The 24,553-nt window shown below is 39.9% G+C and overlaps 1 protein-coding gene across 1 annotated transcript; it reads left to right on the forward strand.

The window, feature by feature from the left end:
- Window positions 1–108: 108 nt before the first annotated feature.
- Window positions 109–23,808, forward strand: noc2l (NOC2-like nucleolar associated transcriptional repressor). Its single transcript, XM_028039785.1, has 18 exons — window positions 109–128; window positions 469–588; window positions 1,349–1,538; window positions 1,620–1,854; window positions 2,610–2,700; window positions 2,798–2,876; window positions 2,973–3,083; window positions 3,162–3,275; window positions 3,408–3,596; window positions 4,473–4,612; window positions 6,241–6,352; window positions 8,823–8,936; window positions 10,825–10,926; window positions 11,215–11,358; window positions 17,336–17,449; window positions 17,656–17,791; window positions 19,283–19,366; window positions 23,489–23,808. Exons 1-18 carry the CDS (start codon window positions 109–111, stop codon window positions 23,611–23,613), a joined length of 2,220 nt encoding a protein of 739 aa, XP_027895586.1. The 3' UTR covers window positions 23,614–23,808.
- Window positions 23,809–24,553: the final 745 nt, after the last annotated feature.

A 24,553-nucleotide genomic window follows, 5' to 3' on the forward strand; every position in this document is an offset into this window, starting at 1 on the left:
ATTCACCCAGCGGCTCAATGTTAGGGAGCGCTTCCATTCCCCGAGCACCGGAGGATTATGGGTACTGCAGTTCTGAGTCACACCGGCGTCACGTTTTTTTAATCCAGCATGGCAGCGAAACAGAAAAGGTTTGTTAGAGGTTTATTTATTGGGACTCGTAAAGTAAATTCTTTCGGCTCCTGTTGTAATTTAAAGGTTAAATAGTTTTAAATCACTGGGGAGTTTATTAGAACGAATTTAATTCAGTTTGGTTATATTTTAGCCATCCACGCAGTTAGCTTAGGGCGGACATGCTAGCACACTTTATATCTGATGTTATTTACAACAGTTTTAGCACATACATTTGGCTAATTATCAAATAGACATTCAAACTTCCTAACATATTTCTCGTTGCTTTACACTGCATGTCTTGTTCACGCACGTGTGAGAGTTTCTGACTCAAGTTTATTAACCTTATATCTGCTCCAGGAAATTAGAAGACCTCAGTGTGGACGAATTCCTGGTCTCAGCATTTGATTCTCCAGAGGAAGATGAATCTGAAGAAGAGACTCCAAAACAGAAGAAAAAGAAGAAAGCAGAGCCTCCGATGTGAGTATTGTTGTAAACACAAATATTAGTCTGTTTTATTGTATCCATGTGACAGTGCAATATTGTCGTGGAGAAGTAATAATGGTTTTAAAACAGGGGTGTCAAACTACAGTCCTATAGGGTAGGTGTCCTGCAGTTTTTAGATGTGCCACAGGTACAAAACATTGGAATGAAATGACCTAATTACCTCCTTCTTGTGTAGATCAGTTTTCCAGAGTCCTGCTAATGACCTAATTATTCTATTCAGGTGTGGTGCAGCAGAGGCACATCTAAAAGTTGCAGGGCAGTGGCTCTCCAGGACTGGAGTTTGACCCCTGCGTTTTAAAGTGATTACAAATGTAGTCTGAAAACGTTCTATAATTACATTTGCAGACTTCATTTACAACCCACTTTACTCTGATATTACTACATAAAATCTAATCCTGGTGTCTTCAGGAGTTCATTAATTAATAAATGGAATAAGAATCTATTCATAGGACAACTGTTACTTATGTGATCCGTAAGAATGTCCCAACTAATAGTAAGGCAGGAAGAAAGCCATTTTCAAACAAAACCTGTAGAAGCTACATTAGCAGCTGGCTGCAATCATAGACAACACAGCAAACACGTGGAAGAAGATGCTTTGGTCAGATGACACCACAATAACGAATTATGACAAAATGTCAAAAGGTCCAAGGGATATCAATACTTTCTTAAGGTGCTGCACATCATTGCTGTGAACAAACCTCTTCAATGTAGATCTGTTTCTGTATCATGTTAGGAGCAGAAATGAAAAGAAGGGTAAAGCCTCCGAGCATAAGGAGCAGCTGTCCCGGTTAAAGAACAAAGACCCGGAGTTCTACAAGTTTCTGGAGGAGAACGACCAATCGCTGCTCAATTTTGATGACACGGACAGCTCCGAAGAGGAGGAGGATGGAAATAAGTACCACAAAGTACCATCTGAACTGGAGGTTAGCCGGCCTGTGGTTTGTGCGTATCTGTAAGAATCGTGTGAAATTAAAGATGTTGAGACTTTCATGTTTTCCATGTAGGAAGCTGCCTCTGAGGAGGATGACGATGAAGAAGATACACCTTCGAAGAAGACCAAAAAGGCAGCGGAGTCCATCAAAGTCACAGACAAAATGATTGAAGCGTGGAGAGCTGCTTTGAGGAAAGAGCCCACTCCTCGCCTCTTCAGAGAGGTCACACAGGCCTTTAAGGCTGCCGTTGCCACGACGAAGGGGGAAGGAGGGGTGCAGTGTCGCTACAAGGTGGCTGACAGTTCAGGTAGGTTCTCACCTAGCGAATGCAGCCTGTGCTTGTAACAACAGAGGGATTCTATCTCCACATATTAAATCATGTTGGTTTCTGTTCACAGCATTTCTGTTCTGCATAATCTTTTGTAGCTTCTTATTAGAAAATTATGAAAAGTAACATTTTAAAAGATGGCTGTTTTGCTAGAGAGTGGTGACGGCTTGTGCCACTGAGTTTCCATGCAGCTCTGAGGGAAAAAGTATCGCTCATGATGACTTTCTTGGTATGATCAAACTCCTGAAAGAAGATGTCCAGAATTCAACAGGAGTGACTTTACATTTGCTTACACTTTGCAAATTCAAGAAAAGAATGGATCAGAGCCAGATCACAGGTTATAACACCATCTTTAGGACTAATACTGATAAACTACATGTTTGTGCATGCAGGTTTTAATGGATGCAGTTTCCTTTAGCATAACAAACATAGGAATAAGGAACATACAGGGTTGTGATTTGACTTGCAGTTGAACTGTTGTGAGTTCGATTCCAGTTTTCCCCTGTCACATGTTGGCCCCAAATTGCCTACTGATCTGCGGCTCGGTGTCTGAATGTGCACCCAATTAGCAAGTGGAATTGGGTGAATGTGGCTCTCGTGCGAAGGACTTTGAGTGGTTAGGTTGTCTAGGAAAGTGTTATGAAATTAGACAATTTATTTTTCGTTTTGCTGACTTAAAATAATTCTAAGCAGTCCATGCAAATATCTGACATTTCCTTCTTTCATCCCTGCAGTGTTCAATGCGTTGATCCTGCTCTGTATCAGAGAGCTTCACCTGGCGCTGCAGAAGCTGCTCAACGTGAAGCCCAACAAAGATCAGAAGAAGTATAAAGTTACCCAAACATCTGCAGATCTCACTACTTATTGTTTAGCTTTACAAAGATTGCTCTAATTCCTGGATTGATTCCTGTTTTGTTTTCAGATTGGTGCTTCCTTCATCTAGTCCAAGATGGCAGCGGAATCTGAGTGACATCAAGATGTATCTGGGTGGAGTAGTTCAGGTTTGGTTGATATGGTTGAATGCAGAGTAAAACAGAGAATACGTTTTCTATCATCCTGCTAATTGTTGGTTTTCTTTCCCATTCCTCCGACTGCAGTTGTTATCCTGCCTGACAGAAACCACCGTCATCACTGCTGTCCTGAAGCACGTCAACCAGCTTGTACCGTATTACCTGTGTCTGCCCAAACAGTGTCGGCATCTGTTGAAGGTTGAGCTTTAACTCGGATTCGTTACAGTAAAGAGTGGCTCATGGTCAGTTTCTTAACCAGTTGTGTTTGGTCTACAGCAACTTCTAAAGCAGTGGAGCACAGGGGAGGAAACGAGTCGGGTTCTTTCCTTTCTGGCCCTCAACAAGATCTGCAGACACAAACAGGAGGCGTATCTGAATATAATTTTAAAGGTAAGCAACAGAAGTTGACTCAAGCTTTTGTTATACCAATAAATCCACATTTCCCATCTTGCCAGGATTGAGTTTTAGGTCGTTTTCTGCAGAAACTTCTTCTTTTCATGTTAGTTTTCTTCCTCTTTGCAGCAAATGTACATTTCCTATGTGCAAAACTGCAAGTTCACATCTCCCAATGCACTTCCCATGATTAACTTCATGCAAAGAACTCTGACAGAGATGTACGCCTTGGACACTCATGCCGCCTATCAGCAGGCCTTCATCTACATCCGACAGCTGGCCATTCACCTCAGAAACGCCATGACCATGAAGAAGAAGGTTGGTTGGTGCAAGCCCCACTTTCTCAAAGAAATAAAGATTTATTTTAAACATTTGTGAAAGACATCACGTTACTTTTAACTGTTCCTGATCATTTTCACCATTTATGTTTTTGTAATTGTTGCGATCTTAGAGGTGCAGCTATATCTGTTTGCTTGTTTCTACAAATATTATAAGATACAATACATTTCTAACCGCATTTTGTGAAATATCTTATAAAAGACATGGGGGGCTGTTATATTTTCCTACCAGGCCAGGTTTTGTTGATAGAATATAGTTTTAAAACATTTAAGTGATATTAAAACAGGTTTTATCTGAAATATTATAAAGTTCAGAATAACATATATATTATTTATATTCTAATAATATAAATAGAATAATATCAATATTATTCTCTTGTCAATATTATAGATATTGGCAAGGGAGCAAAAAGGAATTGATCAGATCATACAACGAATAAAGCTCAAAACTGTTATTAAATATGTTCCTCTGCGCTTCCCCTACCATCATCCATTCGCCCTGTTTATCTTCTTGTTTTAAGGTAGTAGACTGAATGAACAACCTACAGTACATGCCTGCATACAAAATAGTTTTCTTTTAAATAGCTTGTTAGACCTTTTGATCTTCTAAACTTAATTCTCCAGCACTCAGTAATACCTTCCACACTGAAGATTGTCAGTGTAGCCTTTAAGTATTGCATTCATTGATTGGGAAATTATCTGATTTTTAGTTTCTAACAGGCAAGTAAAAAACAAACAAAACATTTCAGCCTGCCCTTTTTTTTACCACAGCAAATACAGTAAAAAAATTGCACAAATCCTTTCTGTGTACAAGTATGGCATTGGTTGTATTTACTTATTTATTTATTTATTTTAGGAGGCCCACCAGGCGGTGTATAACTGGCAGTTTATTCACTGTCTGTATCTGTGGTGTCGGGTCCTCAGCACCTTGTATCCCAGTGACGTTCTCCAACCACTCATCTACCCTCTCTGCCAAGTCATACTTGGCACCATCAAGTGAGTATTCAGCTTTGAGTATGTGTTGGATAATCCAAAAGGTTATAATCAAAGGAATCACTCAAATCTTATTTCATTGTAATGTTTACTATACAGTGAAATGTTAACTGCTGTGTCCCTGCTCTTATGTTACTTTGTTTGAATAATTTTACTTTCAGTATTACTCAGAATAATGTAATTTTCTGAGTAATGTTCAGTTTTTAACCTGTTGTCGTAGGCTAGCTTCTTAAAATATTTTACGAAGCTAGCCTACAAAATGTTAATTCTTTAATCATACTCTCTCATAATATCAATATTTTATAAGTTTATCATTAATATTCTAAAGAGCTTCAGAATACTCTGTGAAGACATTTTATCTTTTTAGACATAAAATTTGAAAAAAATGGTAAATTGTTCAAAACTAAGAGAACTTAGTTATACACACAAAGCACTTTGACACATTCTGAGTTTGTGGTTCTCTACAGGTTTTGCCATATTAAATTTTTGATAAGACAATGTAATACATTGTTTTTACAGAGGACCAGAAAATAAACCATACTTGGTGCTTGGTTAGTAGGGTTTATTAGAGTTTGTTTTCTTGTAAACATTTCAAAAGATTTAAATTCAGCGTGAATTAAAGCATGCATCACTGGTTATGTAAGTATGGAAATCACTGGATTAAAGTGGTTCCTGCATTGATGTTTTTTTAAAAAGCTATACATCCTTTAGTTAAAAAATAAAATGCAAGACAAAAGTAAGTTTTTACAAAATTTCAATCTAATACAATTTTACAACTTCCCTCATCTGAAATTTCACTTTTCAACACTAGGTAGCGTTTGCCACCAAGTTATTTCCATTTTTCTTGGTCCATCATTAGAATGCATTGCTTTGGTGGGCAGAGCTTTAGGTGGCATCCTTTCTGCTTATTTTCTGTAGTGGTCTCTGGCAGAAGGCAATAAACATATTTGTGTGGAATCTGTGCATGAATGTTGCACAGCATCAATACCCAGACAAAAGACATAAAAAATCAGAAATTAGAGGACTTAAAATGATTCAATAAAATACATTGCTTGCATGCATTGCTGGATATAGTTTTTTTTAAAACACACATTTGGATTGTGCTGTAAACATTTAAATAAACTAACTAGACCCGCTAACATTGTAGTACTTACTTTAACTTGGATCTGATTTAAAAACCTTGAGATTCACTTTTGTTCTACTTTGTTTTAGTTTTTCTGATGAAGGGTAAATTCATTGACAAATGGTAAATAAAAATTTTAGACTTCCAAAAAGGAGAATAAAGAAGAAATCTGATTTAGAATGCAAAATGCTCAGTGGCATTAACTCGTGTTCTTGCGTAAATATTCTAACTTTTAAACTTTTCTGATTTAAGAAAAATATCAGCACTAGCAAAGTAGTAACATCAAAGCTTTGACTTCCCCAGAGGGACTTTTAAGCTTTGAAATTGGATAAAAATGGATATGATGCGGATTGAAGTTGTTTATTTTATGTTTCAGCTCTCCAAATACAGGGATTACAACCCAAATGTCTAAATTAGTTATTGATTATTTAAGTATTCTGGTGAATCCATCCTGTTACACATTTTTCCAACAGCAGGTGGCGACACTGACCGCTCTTTCTGCTTTCAGACTGGTGCCGACGTCCAGATATTACCCTCTGAGGATGCACTGCTGCAGAGCACTCACCTTGCTTTCTAGCAGCACCAACACTTTTGTGCCTGTTCTGCCTTTTCTTCTCGAGGTAAGCCCCCCAAACCCAGGAATCACCATCCAAACCTCAGAGTGAAAGTCTGCTTCCAGCACTGTGAAATCAGGTTTTCACCATCAGAACCCAGTGTGAGCACCTCAGAGGGTGTAAATGATCTTGAACCAACAATAGTGCGTCGCTTGTTTCTGTCTCAAGTGGAAACAGTGAAAAGGTAAATGTGATGAAATGTTCCGTCGGTGGTTGGCTGTGGAAAAACATCAGTGACATGTGAAGTGCATCTTGGTCTCAACGGCTACAACCGAAGGAGCTCAGGAGGAAACATGTCGAGGAGCAGAGCTGCGCTCGAGGCACCTTTTGTTATCAGACCAATCAGGGGTCACCAACCGACAGCTTTTTCTCTGGGTCAGGTGTTAATCACGTGCTCACATGCGCTGGTTCGCCTTGTGTCTGAAAGTTTGCAAAGTGTTTGCACACATAGCGAGTCTTTGTTGTGGTTTTTCTGGATGGGAGCAGCACGCTGGCGACAACAACAGGCTCGGCCCACCAGGGAGTGGTCACTGCTGGCTCTACGTATGCGTGTTTGTGTGCATCCAGCAGTTTGACCGAAGCGACACAGGCACGGTTGTGGTTCACACTCTGGTCCTAACGCGCTGTGCAGACCACATCCTCTGCCTATGGCCCAATTCCCCCCCTCCAACGCACCCTCAAAGGCCCCTCGCAACCCCCCGCAGCAAGCTGTGTTTATTTGTGACGCACAACACTTCCTGTGTTTCTCTTTTTTTTGTTTTTTGTTGTTTCTTTTTCCTCCCTCACTGTTCCCTTCTTGTTAAAGGCAGGCTGAGGTGTGCTGCTGCAGTTTTAATTAGAGCAGCACAAGCACTCCCCCTTTTCCTCCCGTGCCCCTGTGCCTGTGTGTGTTCTCGTATCTCCGAGGGGGGTGTATGATTTGGAGCTTCCTGCTTCTGTAGCTGCGTGTGTGTGTGTGTGTGTGTGTGTGTGTGTGTGTGTGTAGAATCGCACCAGGGTTGGCCCATGCCTTCCCACTTCCCCCTGGCTCCCCCGCAGACCGCCACCACATCCTATGTTTGTACAGACTGCACCGGCCAGGAGCGTTGCACTGCTGCGCACGCAGAGAGTATTAACGACCACACACACACATACACTCTCTCACTGGGAGTCAGAAATAGCTTGTTTCTCAAAAAACAGAAATTCACTTGCACACTGTGGGCAGATGTGGAAACTAAAGCTCGTAGACAAATAGCCCACACGTTAGCTTCAATGTACTTTTGCAAACTAAGAAAAAAGCATTGCCTCTACAGCACCGGCGCTTTTGAGTAACTCGTGTCGCCTGGTTATTGTTATAGCAGTCCACATACAGCTAATAAAATGCCTTTGGTGTGTGTCGCACACTCTGATGGATTCAAAAAGTGTATAGATTACACTTTCTGTCTTTACATTTTATATCAATACAACAATATTCGAAATGCACCAATCAGTCTTTTCCAAGTTGACACTGATTTCTAGTTTTCTTTGTGGTTTAAGCGACAAATAATAAATAACAGTCTTCATGTTTTCTGAAGACTAGAACACATTAAGGAGAAAACCGTGTTGCAGGTTCTTAGACTAACCCTGTAGGTTTAAATCCAACAGAAAAGTGAATGAATTACGAGATTATCCCTATTTATGCATCAAGACATAGGCCAGTAATAGGACCATACAACTTCGGGAGAATTTTAATTGCGATATTATTGCTGAAAGTATATAAATTATAATTAACCCTTTATTTTTTTAAGAATAAAATAACTGAAAGCTAGATTAATAATATAGATATGTAAACAATTTAATGATGTTTGACTTTGCATAGTTGCACATAATTGTTTTAAGACAGAGTAATTCCAATGAAATCAACATGCAATCACTAGAGCCTGATTTGAGACTGCAACCCAAACACACAATTCACTCTGCATTCAGACTCTTGTAGTTGTATGAGCACAGAGTGTACTATAAGGTATAAAGTCAAAAATATACTTGAACTTCATTTTAAGCCTCCACAACTTGGGAAATATCCGTACTTTACAATTGCATATCCATTTAGAAAACACAGACTTTCTTAAAGCATGGTTGGTGACTGAACAGGGTTTTATCAGTATTCTGTTTAATACGTTAAAACTACCTATTGGAAAGTTTGTCATGTAGTAATTAAATAATTAACACAGCTTTTGTTTTGTCCCTGCATTACATTATAGTAAAGTAGATTATCAGTATAATGCTGAGATTTAAGACAGTTGTAGACCATTGGATGAAATTTGCGTGAACTTCCTCTGGGTTTCTTGATTGGATAATGTAATGAGTTATAACATGTCTCTAATCTTCTCATTCATAGTCTGAAACAACTATTTAAAAAATAAAATGAACTTGTGAAGCATATTTGATGTTTGCTCTTGGTGCTTGCATCATTCTTCTCTCTGCAGATGTATTTTGTAATCATGCCTCCTGTTTTTAGATCTTCCAGCAAGTTGATTTCAACAAGAAACCGGGTCGAATGAGCAAGAAACCGATCAACTTTGCAGTGATCCTTAAGCTGAACAAGGTCAACCTATTGGAGAAGGCCTACAAGGTAAGAGGAGAGGGTGTTTATTTCTGGTTGCTTCTGAGAAGAAACAGCTGATCAGAGGAGTAGTTCGCACAGCCCGGGGTGTGTTCAGGAGGGGATTGAGGGCAGCGCTGACAGCCCCTCGTCAGGGCTCTAAAACTGTCCCCGGGTTGCCAAGCTGAGCGCGGCAGCAAAGAGGATTGCGGCACGGCTCTCTGAGATTATCCCCCACGCTCTCCGCTCGCAAGGACTGTTTGTACTGCTGTCACCTTAACTGCCGCCACATAAACTCACAACAAACCGAAATGATCTGCCTAAAACTTTAGAACATATTAGATCATGCAGGCTTGAAGGGTTTTTTATTGTATTTCCACGACAAGACTAATAATAATAATTTATTTGTATTACACATTGTATGCGGGCCTTCTAAAATCTTTGGGTTTTGAGGAAATAATAATAAACAAAAATGTACAAAATTAGTAAAATAAATAATCTCATACATTAATGTTTTTGTTAATCTTTTTAGCCTTATGCTATGATAAAGTAATGTTAATTTACAGCGTTGGATCAGTTTATAGTTGCTACTTTTGAAAGTGAATGTCCTTCTTTTAATTCAGGTTGTTTCCTGTTCTTCTGTATTCTGTGTATGAGGTTTGTAGAAAAATCTGTGGCTTACCTTTTTAATAGCAAAAACAGACGTCTATAACACGCGAGACTAGAAGCCATAACTACTGAAATTACATTCCTAGTGAAAAATCCATTCAAAGAAAATTGATTTATGTTTAGTTGTTAGCATTTGCTTATTTTGTAGATTTTTGCTCTCAGTACCAATCAACAAATTTATTACTATAATGCCTCAATCTATGGCTTCAAACAAATTAAATGTCTGGGCAGCAGTCACATTGGATTGTATAGTTAAAAATCCTAGTATCACTAGCTTAATGTCATGTCATACTAATTCAAATGCATCAGACTTTTATAAGTAGGTCATAATAAGTAGAACATTTACTGTTGTTCTTAAATATTGTAAGCAGATGTGCTGAAGGGGCTGAGATGACGAAGAAACATTTGTTCAAAAGTTAAAAGTAGTAGAAATGTTAGAGGAGCAAAACTTGTCGGAAATCTGTCGGTGTATAATTAAAGCAGATTGAGTGGCAGAGTCTAAAAATGTTGCAGAAAACTGCTGAAGAACTTAAATAATCACACCTATTGAAGATTTCTTTACATAGCATCAAGATGAAAAAAGGGGAAAAAAAGGGTTTAAGAAATAGAGTACAAGCAAGTTAAACATCAGAAGCTAAAGTAACGGCAGACAGACCATCTGAGTAATTGGATAACTTTAAGTTTTTCTACAACTGTTAGCAGCAGCTTATATGCTGCTAATGGTCAGTCTGCTTCACAAACTGTTCACATTTACCAGTTCATGTTCAGTCTGCCTTTACTTTAGCTTCTAACATGAACACAATGGCTATCAATAGCAAATATTATCTATGTTCAAATTGATTATTTTTATCTAAATGCTAACATTAAGATTGGCATTATCTATTTACTACTCTAATAGCAGTTAGCTGTTATTGGCTAAAATACTAACATTCTCTTGAGAGTTAATGTCAGTAAATATACAAATGTTGGATCGTGAACATTCACTATCAATATGCTTTTACTAGCATAGACACTAATGCTAATAATCTATACACCAGTATGCCAATAATGGCATATTATGAACTGCTAAATATTATCTTTTGTAATTTGTTTTGTAAAGGCTTGAAATTAAATAAAAATACTGATTGACTGCCAGCTATGTTCATTTGCATTAGAGAAGCTGCTAGGTAAATTATAAAAAACCCTTGGAAAGCCATTGAGGCTTTGGATTTTATGCACAAATATAATATCTTTTCTTCTGTAATTCCAGGATGGGCTGATTGACCAGCTGTATGACTTGATGCTTGAGTACTTTCACACTCAGGCCTACTCTATTGGCTTCCCTGAGCTCGCCCTGCCCACCATTGTTCAGGTAATCAAGATCTGAAACCCATTTATCGATATTTATCTGCACAGCTATACCTCACTGATCCACAGGGCAACAATTAAACACATTCAGTTTAGCATAGAAGCAGTGATGCAGAACGCAACAGCGGTTTATGTTCTGTATGTAAGATTCACGAAGGCTAAATCTGCTTCCCTCAGGGGAAACAATCACAAACTCTCTGCCTGAATGCGGCTCATCAGTAGACGGGATCATCTCTTCTGCTGGTTCCTTTTTTTTTTTCCTCCCTCATGCATCTCGTCCATGTCCCTGCAGCTGAAAGCTTTCCTGAAGGAATGCAAAGTGGCCAATTACTCCAAGCCGATGCGGCAGCTGTTGGAGAAGATACAGGAAAACAGCAGCTATATCACAGGACGGAGACAGAAGGCCGCCTTCGGAGTGGCTGATTCTGCCGCCGTGGTGAGTACAGCAGGAGATGTAGGAGGAAGAGGATTTATTTTCTAAAATTGTATTTTGTACCGAAGTAGTTAAAGTTTTGCAGAGCTTAAAATTTTAAACTAAGGTAGACAAGCTTCAGGTATACAAGTAAGATAGAAAATACTAAAACATTTTAGTGCAATACATTTTAGAAAGTTGATGTTAAAACTGTCACATCAATTGTCATATTCATGTAGAAAATAAAAGGTTATCTGAGGTTAAATCGCACTCAGAAGAATGTCTCATTCATCCAATGAGACATTTGTTTGATGTCTCAGTCACCCTCTGCTTTTGTTGTGAGGCATTTTAGGAAAGAAATTAGACCAGTTCAGTCCCAATAATCTATAAATATCACATTCAATTGAGCATAATGTGCTTTAGAATATATTTTTGGATGTGTGAAGTCAGCATCATCTATCAAACCAAAAAATCCTGCTCAAGTAGGAAAAATTACATTTAATGAAAATACCAGCAAATCATGTCATTGTTGTTTCCTCTAAAGGTCACAAACAACCGTGGCGTTTAGGATTCTGATTCATTGTCCAAAGTCAATTTTGACTCCAAACTCTTACAAAAGCAACATATGATAGGAGCACGTAGGATGAACGCAAAATAAAAAACCAGCAGAACTGAAACAGAGACACCTGTTAAAGAACAGCCCACATAGCAGCAGAAATAAAAGAAGTTTTTGAAAGGCGTGTTGGAAAAAGAAAAGTAACAGAAACTAAAACTGAGTTCCACAGACAGAGCATCTGATTGTGATCTTTTAAATTCTTTTAGTGCCCAACAGGCATTACTAGTTCTGCTTTTGTGTCCATAGCAGTTCTTGTTCTAAAATTAACAAACAGCCCATCACTCGCTGACTAACATTAGCTTCTAATATGCCACTTTACTAGTATGTTTTTATTTTTTAACTGTCTTCTGACTTTTACGTCTTTCATATTGTGAACTTCTGTGCATAAAATTGTTGCATTTTGTGAAATAAGTTGGAAGGGAGATGCATAAATAGGATCTTTGAGTAGCTGCACTAAAATGTAAACAAATGTGTTTAGTTGTGGTTAACATTAAGTTACTTGTTTTGGCATATACATAAAACTTAGTTTGTGAACTTTCTTTTCAAGTTTGCACCTAATTTTCATAAGATTGTTTTGTTTGTTTGTGATATACATATACATTTAAATATCAATCATTTTAAGGGAAGGTTCAACAAAAAGATATTGCTGAGAGCAAACAATTTTTTCTCCAATCTCTCTTACTAATCAGTTTTAAATAATAATTAAATCAATATTAATCAGAATAAATGTTACCATAACCAGGCAGCCCTGGCAGTAGGTTAGTTTGGTGTCTGTTAATCTGTTTAAAGATTATGCCTCTTAATAATAAAAATTTTGCAACATGTTTTGTTTTCTGTTGCTGATGAAAATTAACATTTTTTCTAAATCAGGGCAGTCGGTGGCAGACGTTCCAATATGATTGTTTCCCTTGTTGGCTTTTTTTCTGAATCAGAATTTTTCTGGGGGGTTTTTTTGTGGGTCAAAAGGTATTTTCAGAGCAGCTCGTTTTTCCTTCTATGACTCTATAGGTGGTGGAGACGTTTCATGATCACAGATATTTCTGCTCTGAGACGTCCTGCCAAGCAGCTCATTGCTCACCAAACTCCACCTGATTGATTGCATACTTCCAATCGAACAGTACACAGACGCTGCCTGGACGCCCTGCATATAGATGTTGCATTGAAATGAGACTGTAAGGTCACATAGGCTGCCCCTTTTATGTCTGAACTGAGCTCAGACACACCTCCTTGTTATTGGCAGTGTTTGCTCAGCCAAAGTCAATAATAATAAAGAAATCAATAAGACTGACACAACTTATTTGCCATCTGATTGATTAGCCTGCCTCCATTTTCCAGTTTTCCGCATTGTTTTGATCTAAAATCATCAGTAACGGCCAGCCAGCTTCCATAATGTGACCCGTTAAATTAGGAGGAAGCAGCTGAGGGTCCCTCCACTGGCTTAGCTAAATACAGTGTATCTGTTAGGCTACACAATGTTTTTATGAGGAATTATTCTAAGAATTACTTGATGTTGGAAACGTTGACCTCTGAAATGAATGCTACTTCAAACAGTACTACTTCTTCACTTATAAAGCACTTTAAAACAACAATAGCTGTGACAAAGTGCTGTACAGAGCTGACCTGAGCTGGAGAGTTTTTGTTAAGCATTTCAGAGGTAAAATGGGTCAAGTTCATGTAAACCTTTAAAAACAAATAAAAGAATCTTAAATGAACTCTTAAATGCACAGCCAGCCAGTGATACAAGTGTTATTTTTCTCAAATTAACTTGTACCTGCTGCTATGGTTCAGGTAATCCCCAGGAATCCCAGGGCATGTACTTCTTTCACTCTTGACCTTCTTCAAGGCTTTTAATTGTTACTTCTTGCTAGAAACCTGTGACTGTTGTAATGTCCTGTTATTGTGTCACTCTTACAGCTGTGTCTGAAGTGTGAGGAATGTCTAAGCCAAAGTGACTGATGTGTAAATGACTGAATGCCGTTGGTTTTGTGCAGACGAAGCCTCAGTTCTTCACGTCTTTTTCCTAAAAAGGTTTCATGTCTTGTAAAACTTGGTTGGGTACATCTGCAGAGTGATGCTAGTCACTTTACAGCTCAAGTTTTTATCCATCTGCATCTGTAATGAGTTTTGCAATTTTTGGTTTGATCTACTGATAAAAATAATGCTTTGTAATTTCAGCATATTCTGCTGCGGCGTGCCTCAGTAGTTCATCTCTCATCAGCCGCTTGCCACCTCGGTTTAACCATTTGTCACATTTAACGGACTTTGAACTAAGTGCTGGGCTATGGCATGTTACTTTTGAGGTTCAAACGGCGCACAGACTGACTCACATTAGAGCCTACGTTACTGCATGTTGAAATGTTGCTGCTGATTTAATGGTTTGATCACTGTCCCTCATTATCTCCGTACCACGTTTGTTGTTTTAAGGCTCTGAGCTGTTGACCATACATGATCTGCATCAGTAGCTCTGTGGTTTTACTTTTATAGCCCTGAGAGGTGTTCATGTTTCAACAGACTTCCACAATTGGCTTTTTTAAAAAAAAAAATAAAATCACTAACAATTGTAAAAGGCTTTAATTTGCAACAAAATCTGTTAGTAGTAGTAGTTACTGATAAAACTGAAGTCCTCTAAAATGATAGATTTAAATTTGTTTTGTATAACTAGAATATAACAATTGTCTAAACTGGTTTAGACAGATGGTTAAGTTAGATTTTTCCTCTGGGTGGTGCTGTAGTTTAGGAAGGAGGTGCAGGAGCATCGCGGCTGCTAATGCAGGAAAGTTTGCTTTTTAAACTGAGAAATCATCCTCCGGTTATTTCAAAGCTCTTAAAGGCTTTTAAGGTAGCAGCATGGCTGCATTAATGAGCATCAGTTGGTTTGTATGCGTTTTATGGCTTTATATTACAAATCAATTCATACATGAATGTTTTTACGTGACTTGGCTTCGAGTTGATGCCACATTGATATTTAGGAGAATTGCAACAAAGAGTGGATGTTCCTAGCTGTGGGGAAGAGTGTGTGTGTGCGTGTGTGTGTCCGTGCCAGCGCCTGTCGCCTCGGATCTCAGCTCAGCGGAGGCTGTCGCGATGGCGTGGACTCCCCGGCATCATGGCAGCAGTGGAGGTGTCACTACTGGCGGAGGAGAGGGGACAGCCCCACTGCTGCCGCCGTGGAAAAGGCCACGGCCCCCCTCTGGGCGCCAGGCCCCCTGCTTACTAACATGTCACCCAAACTGAGAGCGAGCCTAATTAATTATGCCCTGCTTCCATCCAGGGTTCTCGCTGGACTTTGTGAAAATAGTTTAGTTTGTGTATCAAAACCCAATGTATGTCAGTGTCGCTCATGTTTAATAGCCATGGATTGTGATAAATGTGTTAAGGCTGAACCAAACTGCAGTCTGCTCGCTCTATTGGGTTTGTCGGTTGGATAATGTGATTGGTTCTAATCAATATCATCCACGCAGACCTTTAAGAGATGCAGAAGATCTCTCCTTTCATCCCTCTGCTGTCGGTCTTCTGTTTCTTCTGGGGGGTGAAGATGCTTTTAAAACTCAGACCGTGCCTCGCAAATGTATTCACACCACTTACCACCATTAACACAAAGCACTATGTAATTGTTGAGGGGAAAGGGAATGAAAAATGTTTTTCCAGGTTTTATACAAATATAAACAACTGGATGCATTTTTATTTTTTGCTCTATTTTACTCCCATATGGGTTGGGATTTACCGTATCTTTGTCATTTATTGTGATAAGTTTCTTGTCACAATAAAGTCCAATTAATTATTTTTAATATCCCCCAAATTGTTCTGCGCTGTCTGAATTATTATTACTCTGTTCTCCACTGTTTAGTGAGAGTATCAATACATTTTAAAATATGATTAAATGCAGTTACTATGTAGTGTAGTAATAAAAATCACTCTTATATTACTGGTGTCTAAAATAAGCATATTACAAGTTGGTATGCTTTTTAGTAGCAGTATTTGTGGGGCTATGATTACTGTCATGCAGTCACAGCCATGCAGTTACCTAAAAAAAATAAGTAATAAGTTCTTATCACTTTTACTACTGTCTCAATAGTACCACAAAATGCTGCGATAAAAGTCCATATCGCTCACCTTTACTCTCATGCACCTATAGATGCTGTCCAACTGCCTTTGAAAGTCTCATTAGTACGTAGGATTGATTTAGAAAGGAGTGATATGACAGTGCCGTGAAATGACTTGTTTTTTTTTTTTCTCCGAAGAGTTTTTGTGGCGCTAGTGGCTTGTATTTTTTCTACAGTAGGTAGACAGGAAGGAGGGTGAGGGAGAGGGGGACGACATGCGGCAAAGGTCGTCGGGACCGGGAGTCGAACCCGCGACGTCCGCGTCGAGGACTAAGGCCTCCAAACGTGGGGCGTGCTAACCCCCTGCGCCACCACAGCACGCCCCGAAATGACGTGTTTTGTTTTGCACAAACCATGAACTAAGAACCAACTCATGTTTTGAAAATAGATATGTCTAAAATTAGCTACTTGGCTATAATCTGATGTATTTACATGATTATGTTCATTAATATGTTTTGTCCCATTATCAAAAAAATGACTGAACTGCATAACAAATGCAGATTTTAAGATTTTCAATTTTTTTTTGTTTGTTTTTTTAAATAAAATAATATGTTTTCATAATAAAAATGACATTATTAAATAAACAATACCAGTAATATTTTTTAGATCTGCTGTTATTGTCCTCAGGTTTAAAATTGTGCTTTTTTAAAACATAATATACCCAATCAGCAATCCATGAAAAAGTTCCTCTTAAATATTTTAAAACCTGAAAACAGAAATAATAAAACAGTAGTTTTTGAAAAATAACAAATGTCTTCACAGTAAATATCCATGAAAAATTCTAAGATTTTTTTGTGTTTTTCATGTGCCATTTGCTGCTCTAAATAAGATTTATTCAACCAGACTGAGGGGGAAAATGTCTTTTGGGATGTTAAAGACTTCAGATCCATGATCTAGACTTCTAGATTCTAGAAGAACATGCAGATGAAACTAGAAGTAAGCTACTCCGGCCTCTGTGTAAAATATCAGATGTGGCGGAAAAAGAACAATTCTTATTTTGACAGCGTAATATGGGCAGGATATTAGAGCAACTCTTGGTAGAAAAAAAAGAATAAATTAGCTGTAACTTAAGAGAAAAGTAGTTCTACAGAGAATCAAACTCAAACGGGAATGAATAAAAAAAAATGCAAAAAAGTTCAAGGCGATGTATTTTAAGAGGATTTTAGGGCTTAAGTGAACCTGCTGACAGCTTTAGAAAGTATCTGCGAGGCTCTGTGTAGTTTTCCTCTGTTGGTGCCCGTCCACTCCTCAATATGTCCGCCATGTGTGTGCTCTGTGTCAGGCGGCCTGGGAGAAGCAGACCCAGCAGGAGGGGACTCCCCTCTCCAGGTACTACAGCCAGTGGAAGAAGCTGAGGGAGAAGGAGATCCAGCTGGAGATCTCTGGCAAAGAGAGGGTAATTATCCCGTTAAAAGCCCCACCCACATCAGCCTCAGTCATCATGAATGGCTTCTGGCTCGTCTCTGCTATCAACCTCACTGTTACCCACAACAATTGCTCTTGTGCATTAATCATAAACCAGTCACGCTGAATGGCAGAGCCCCTTTACTGGAAGCAATATCCTTGTTAACACCATCGTTTTTTATGTGTTGTCTTGTAAAGATGGAGGATCTGGACCTGCCAGAGATCAAACGCAGGAAGATCCAAGAGAGGAAGGCGGAGGACAAGAAGGAATTCAAGGGTCTGTTCCAGTCCGACAGCGACTCAGACGACAGCGACACAGGACTCAAAATCAAAAGTAAGAAAAGTCCCACTTTGAAAACTCGATGCAGAACAAGCCTCACCACGTCTTGCTCTGACGGGGGGAGTACCGATCTCAGCCTCTAGGGGGCAGTGTTTTGTCACACCAGGCTGGAAAGCAAAGTTAAAAGGTTGATGAGGCTGCCTCTGATTGCTCTGCCTTGAGATTTTGTTCCATGGTCCAGATCACGTGTGTCGCCGTTTACTAAGCACGTCCTCCCAGGCTGTTCCTGTGGAAATTAAAACCTCTGCTTTATCAGACGCTTTGGTCCGCTGCCCCTCCACCAGGAGCCGGCTCATCCTTTTAACTCCCCGTACGATCTGAGCGCACGGGGTCGTCGGCGGGTCACATGCAGCTGGAGCCTCTCTCCCACAGCCTAGCATAGCGCTCGGACGTGCTCCAACCAGAAAAATCCCTCTGGAGGAAAGGAGGAGGTTGTGGCAGGGTTTAATTTTCCTTTTTTTTTTCTCTCTCCTTTTTTTTTTTTTTTTGAAATGCATCTGGACTTCATTGTAGGGAGAGCCCCCACAAACGGATGGGCCGCTGCTGGCGAGCTCACGCACACGCACACGCATGAGCTGAAATTCCCCTCTAACAGGATGTACAGGCTTGCATCCCAGCAGGGAGGGGGTTCTAATTCAAAGCAGCCTGCTGGAACAGCCAGAGGTGGCGGCTCCCTCTGAACGCACGGCCGCCACTCCGCCGTCCAGGCCGGGTCTGGCGAGAAGCGGTGGGGGGAGGGAGAGGAGCGAGCACTGATGATTCAGTGGCGGTTATAAGTCATCCAGGTCATCTGGGGGCAAAGCTCTGAGGCAGCGCTGCGGAAATCTGCGTGCGGCGTGTGAGCCTCAAAGAGTGAGCGCACGTTTGTTGTCTCTAATTCAGACGGGAGCAGAGCACTACCTGATGCTTCAGTAGTCGTTGTTTATCTCTCTGCGTGTGTGTGTGTGTGTGGAGCTCCACGCAGAGGAAGCAGCGCTGCTTCTCTCTCCATCACGCCATCAGCCTCTCATCACGTCTCCAACTTCAAAGCCAGTGGACCCCGCTCTGTCCCTTTGGCAAGACAACACACACACGTGCACCCCCACACACCTACACACACAATCTCCTCTGAGGACAAGTTCAGAAGAACTCCAAACTTCACACACACACACTGCCGTCCTGATTGTAGCTCTGGAACCTGTCTGCTATCTTCATTTGCTATATTTAGGCCGTGAGCAGGAGATGTCTGAAATTGCCGGTAGTAAACTGTCATGGGTGTTTGTGCAGCAGCGGCAGCGGCGCCTGTAATCGACTCTCAGCTCCATCTCAGGAGGAAATAGACACTTCCAGCTGCCTCTGATACCTGGCCCACATATCCGCGTCTCCAAAGTCCTCAGACGTCAGCGATGCGGCGGTGCAAGCTTTAGGAGCATCTGAGGGAAGAAACGCGAGACAAAAATCAGCGCACTTTGATGTTTTCTTTTTCTGCCTCTTATTTTCTTGCAGGTAAGAAGAGCAACCAAGAATCAGACGAAGATGAGGACCTGTCAGACGGGAGCGACGAGGAAGGGTCGCAGGAGGAAGACTCAGGTCAGTTATAGTATCGGTGTCGAAAAAAAATAAAGGTTTTATTTTGGTTATTTGATGGTAATTTCAGTAATTTGATTAAACTTTCAAGTATAAATGTGTAAAATAAAGGATTTTTGTTCATTTTAGGCAAATATGCACAGTTACTGGTCCTCCGCTTGACTGTACCATTTCCTACTACTCCCCATTTAATCCATCAAGATGACACTTGATCCAGAACTGAGATTTTTCTCTGCTGATTTGGCCAATTTTGCATCAATATTTTACTGGAAAACTCCATGATGACTCTACCAGATCTTTATTTAGGTTGGTAATTTAAAAATCTCAATGGTGCCACTGGGATCTCTAAAGGTAATTCCCGGGCATTTGGAGAAGAAACGGGCCCACAGCATCAGTGATCCTCCACCATGCCTTGTAGTGAACCTGAGGGACGTTACCCAAACCCCACATGGAGTGTTTTTTGTTTTCTAATTCTCAGTACACTTGAACAAACTACCCATATTCACATTTGTGACAGTAGAACAGAAACAGTTCTGACATTATCTTCACCTACAAAACAAGATTTCTTAGCAAGTTCATCTTTTCCCAATTTAACTAACGTATGGAAATTAAATTAAAGGCCACTCTCTAGGTTTGAGATTACTCTGCAATGAAACATGAGTTTATTTTTCAATTCTTCTTCAAAAGGAGGGTTTGATCTTTAGAAATGAACTAAATACCAATGAAAATAAATTTACTTAAGTACACATTAATTGGGCGTGCTGTGGTGGCGCAGGGGGTTAGCACTGTGGAGAAAATACGAGCCACTAGCGCCGCAAAAACTCTTCGGAGAAAAAAAAAGAAAAAAAAAAAGTACACATTAATACTAATGTAATAATTAGGGATGCTCCGACCAAGTTTTCTGCTGCCGATACCGAACACCAATTAGGCCGATCTCTGCCGATCGCCTGGATTGACTGTTAATTTTTTGCTTTAGGTATAAATGCTGCTATGTGATCTGACAAAATAAAAATAAAAAAATCTGGCAATAAATTCACCTAATTTAGGCATAAAACATGCAAAATACTTGCAGGCACAATACAGCAGCTATTCAGTCAAAAGGACTGAAAAACCTGCAATCAGTTACATAATATTTAATAGTAAGGCTCTCAGTACCATAAATTATGCATGAGTCAAATAAATCTGCCTATATCAAATAATGTCAAGTAAAAAAGGAAACATTCATTCGAAGTCAAACGCAGTCTGCATCAAAATAAACAATCCCTCCTGAGAGCTTAGCTAGCTGATTAATGCTGGTTCTGATTGGTTGTTTCTGACCAAGAGGAGTAATTCTGCAGAACACAGGAGGCAGAGGAGACCTATTATTTTTTCAGAGATTATCTGTCTTGTGTTAGGACAGCGAAAGTTTTAATATATATCTAAAATCTTTCCTTTTTTTAAGTTGGGTGCTGCAGCTTTAAGCAGAGGTTCGGTGTGAGAGGTCACTGCAGGTGGAGCAGAAACGGCGCCACGTCTGTGAAATATTACTGCCAGTAGCGGCAGTTCAACAACGAGAGCAGAACCAGCATCTTACACCACCAGCTCAAAGACTTAAATTATTTTTCAGGTTGTTTGTTTAGCTTTCCAGACATGATGCTAATTCGGCTGAGTGTTGGTAGTTGTGCGCTGCTTCACTGGCCGCTCTGGTCCGGAAGTCCTTTTTTCCTGCGTTGAGCCTCGATGTAGACAAACTCCGTCAATTGCTTGTTTTTTTAAATGTCACATTAGATACGTTGTGTTGACGCATTTTGACGTGCTTCACCCCCGAGGTAAATTTCCACCGCAACATGCAAACTACCCCGTTCGCTCTCAGAGCGTTATAGTTCCACACCACATCGCTTAGGACTTACTGTGGCGCAGTGTGAAGGAAAGAGGAGAAGAGCTGCGAATGAGATGCAGGTGATCGGCAACAAGAGACCGTGACCGGCAATCACCGATCATACGCTTTTTCATGGAAATCGGCCGATCATGATTGGTGGCCAATCGATCGGCACACCTCTAGTAATAATCCAGCAAAAATGCGAGATTTTTAATCTTTTAATTCATTTTTGGAACCTGTATCTTAAATCCTGATTAAGATACAGGCCTTGTGAGACAGGCCTTACAGTTTACAGGAAAATCTGTCTTTTAAATGTATCAAAGACAGAAATTATATAAAATGAGAAACAAATCTGAGCTTCATTTTCAGTATTAAAACTGAATAAGATTTTAAGAAAAAAGTCAAGTACAATAAATCTATTTCACTGCTTTATATTGCTATTAAAGCTATTTAAAATGTTTCTAACACTTAAACTTTACAGGGTAAAGAGCTGCTGTGAACCTCATTTACACTCTAACCAATTAGAGCTGGAGTTCTAGGAAAATGCTAACTTGCTAAAATAATAGATTAATGGGAATGAGCGTGTGGATAATTGGTGTGTCAATACTAGCAGGCGTTAGCAAAGCATTTCTGAGGCACCATAGCTTTGATATACATCAGTGGGGGAAAGTCTCAGGAATGAAATGACACAGCACTGTCTGACAGTTTCATTTACTGCTGTTACAAATATAATAGTTTTTGTGAGCTATTTGCCAGTTTTCATTTGTTGTCCAACAACATCTAAAGATGCAATTTTAAAAAAAAACAATTTCGCAAAATGAAATCTGTCTCCTGAATATCTGATAAGCTGCTGCCAAAATGCCAGTCAGGTGAAGTAAGTAAGGGTCAGCTGCTGTTTTTCAGCAGCATGGAGGGTGTGAATGTTTTTGAAACATGCTTTTATTTTGAAGAAAGACAGGAAGTTGTATCATTAACCAATTAGGGATGACAGTCGACTAATAAAGACGCTCATCACAGCTTTTCTGCAGCTAGGATCACCTTAGATTGTGACAAATCTGTGCTGGATTATTCTAATCTGATCAGTTTCTGATCCCTGAATCCTTTTATTTAGAAAAACTAGGAATCTTATTTTGTTAAAAAAAAAAACACATTACTAAAATGTTGTTGTATTTTCATGGACATTGTTGCATTTAATCAAAAATAATTCTATGTGTAATTTAAGATTTTATTCATGTCATTATGCGTTAAACATAAGTGTGAAGGACAGATTTATTCAGTTTTCATCTGTCATACTTGCATGTTTCCTGATCAGCAACTTTCAATATTAGACAAAGTTGAAAAAACACTAATTGTGGTTTCCAAATGAGGATGATGTTTGAGCGGAACAACGCGGTTCAAATCAACTTGAACATATGCGGAAATATAAATGTTTCCGTTGTTAAATATAGTTGCTAATCACCATTTTTGGACAGTGAGTTTTAAATTTCACTCACCACAGCCTGAAGATAATTACTGCTAAATCTATAGAAACAACTTAAAAACAAACCTGCCTGACATCATGAAGCAGACTGGAGCTCATCAAAAAGTGACGCCTCATGCTCTGATGTATAGAAAATTCAAAAAAGGTTGCAAACAAAGTAACTGTTTGAAAGGCTTGGAAGGTTGTTTTTGAGGTTTTATAACTCCAGGAAACCACAGTGAAAGCCACTAACCACAAATAATGAAACAATGAGCCTCTGATGAGTGTTGCTCTACCAAAATTACTCCAAGAGTCCCTTAGTTTCTCATTGGGGAGGTTACAAAAGAACCAAGAACATCAAAACTCTGCTAACACAATGTGGTTAATAGAGGATCCTGGAGGCTGGTTGGTTAGTTTATTTCCTGAGTAATCCTTACTGAGGTTATCTCCATCTGATCTTCAAAATGTGCAAAATTATCGTCAGAGTAGTGAAGAACATGAATTTGGGAAAAGAGAAAACATCAAAAAAGTCTTAATTTTAGTTAGTCAGATTAATGAAATCAAAATACAGAATAATAAAAACAAATAACAGTATTAACTTACATAGATTAAGTCAGAGATGAGAAATGATGATCGGGCCACCCTTACATTAAAATAATAAAATACAGTTTATAAAGGGACTTAAGATGACTCTTAATGCAATACTGAACAATACAAACTCACACCATGTAGCTCCTACCTTCTGTTATTGATGGTTTTGTGTATCAGGGTTGAGATTTTAAAGGACATGTCTTAATTTATATTCCAGCCGATGATGATGAGGATGAAGAAGCCTCCATGGCTCCCCAGCCGCTCTCCTCTGCTGCTCTGATAAAACTGGCGGAGGGAGAGGAAGACGTGGTCGAAGACCTGCAGCTGTCTGACGAAGACTGAGCCTCCGAGTTTGTTACGTTGAGGTTCACTGCGTGTTTTTGGACTTTCCACTTCAGAATTTTGTATCGCTTCATGTGTACAGAACAAATAAGATCATAATGTAAGTTTATTGACCCAGAAAATGTTCAGGAACCCCCAGATTGTGGTGCCTTGTGTCCTTTTTTTCATTCTTATTATTAAAAGTTTGAATCGGTTGTGGTGTGTGATGGATGGAAGTAAATCCTCTGCACATGTGCTCACCTGCAGTTCCCCTCAGGCTTTGAAAGAGGGAGCTATTTTGTGGCAGCTTTGAGCCGGGCCAAAGGAAGGGCGTGGAGAGGCGGGCGTCGGGCCCCGCGGCGGCTCTGCTTTGCCAGGACGGCAGGGCGCCGTCTGATGCGGTGCCAAGACTCTGCCCAGGTGGTGAAGCTGCAACACAGGCTGTTCTGTTTGTGTGCCAACTCCTGCCTCTCCCACCCCAACCCCCCACCGGTCCACTGTCTCTATGCTCAGACGCAGCATTTCCATTTTTTATTTTTTTGCCGGTTTTTCTATCTGGGCTTCTCTGCACATTTTCTACAGATTCATAGCTAAACTGAAGGTGATACCGCAGGAATCTAGCACTGCACTGTGGATTTGTTTTAAGGCCACATAACAGATTTAATTAAACAACTGCCTGTCACGTTTCCTCCGCAGTAGATTTTAGACGCTTCTGGCGCAGGAGCTCGCCTAAAGCGGAGGGAAGTCCCATCAGAGTTAACGCAGCGTGGTGCTTTGAAGGAGGAAGGTGAGTGTGAGTGAGGCGCTGAGGCTGGTGTGTGTGTGTATGAAGAGGGTCAGGTTTTCCCTCACAGGCAGGGAGGCCTTGGCCTGCGGCTGAACCTCACACTTCAACAGCTGGTGTTGACCTGAACTGTGCCCCTCATGGGTCACCTCCCCCTTCTACACACACACACACACA

Source organism: Xiphophorus couchianus, chromosome 1, assembly GCF_001444195.1.
Source record: "Xiphophorus couchianus chromosome 1, X_couchianus-1.0, whole genome shotgun sequence".
Lineage (NCBI taxonomy): Eukaryota > Metazoa > Chordata > Actinopteri > Cyprinodontiformes > Poeciliidae > Xiphophorus > Xiphophorus couchianus.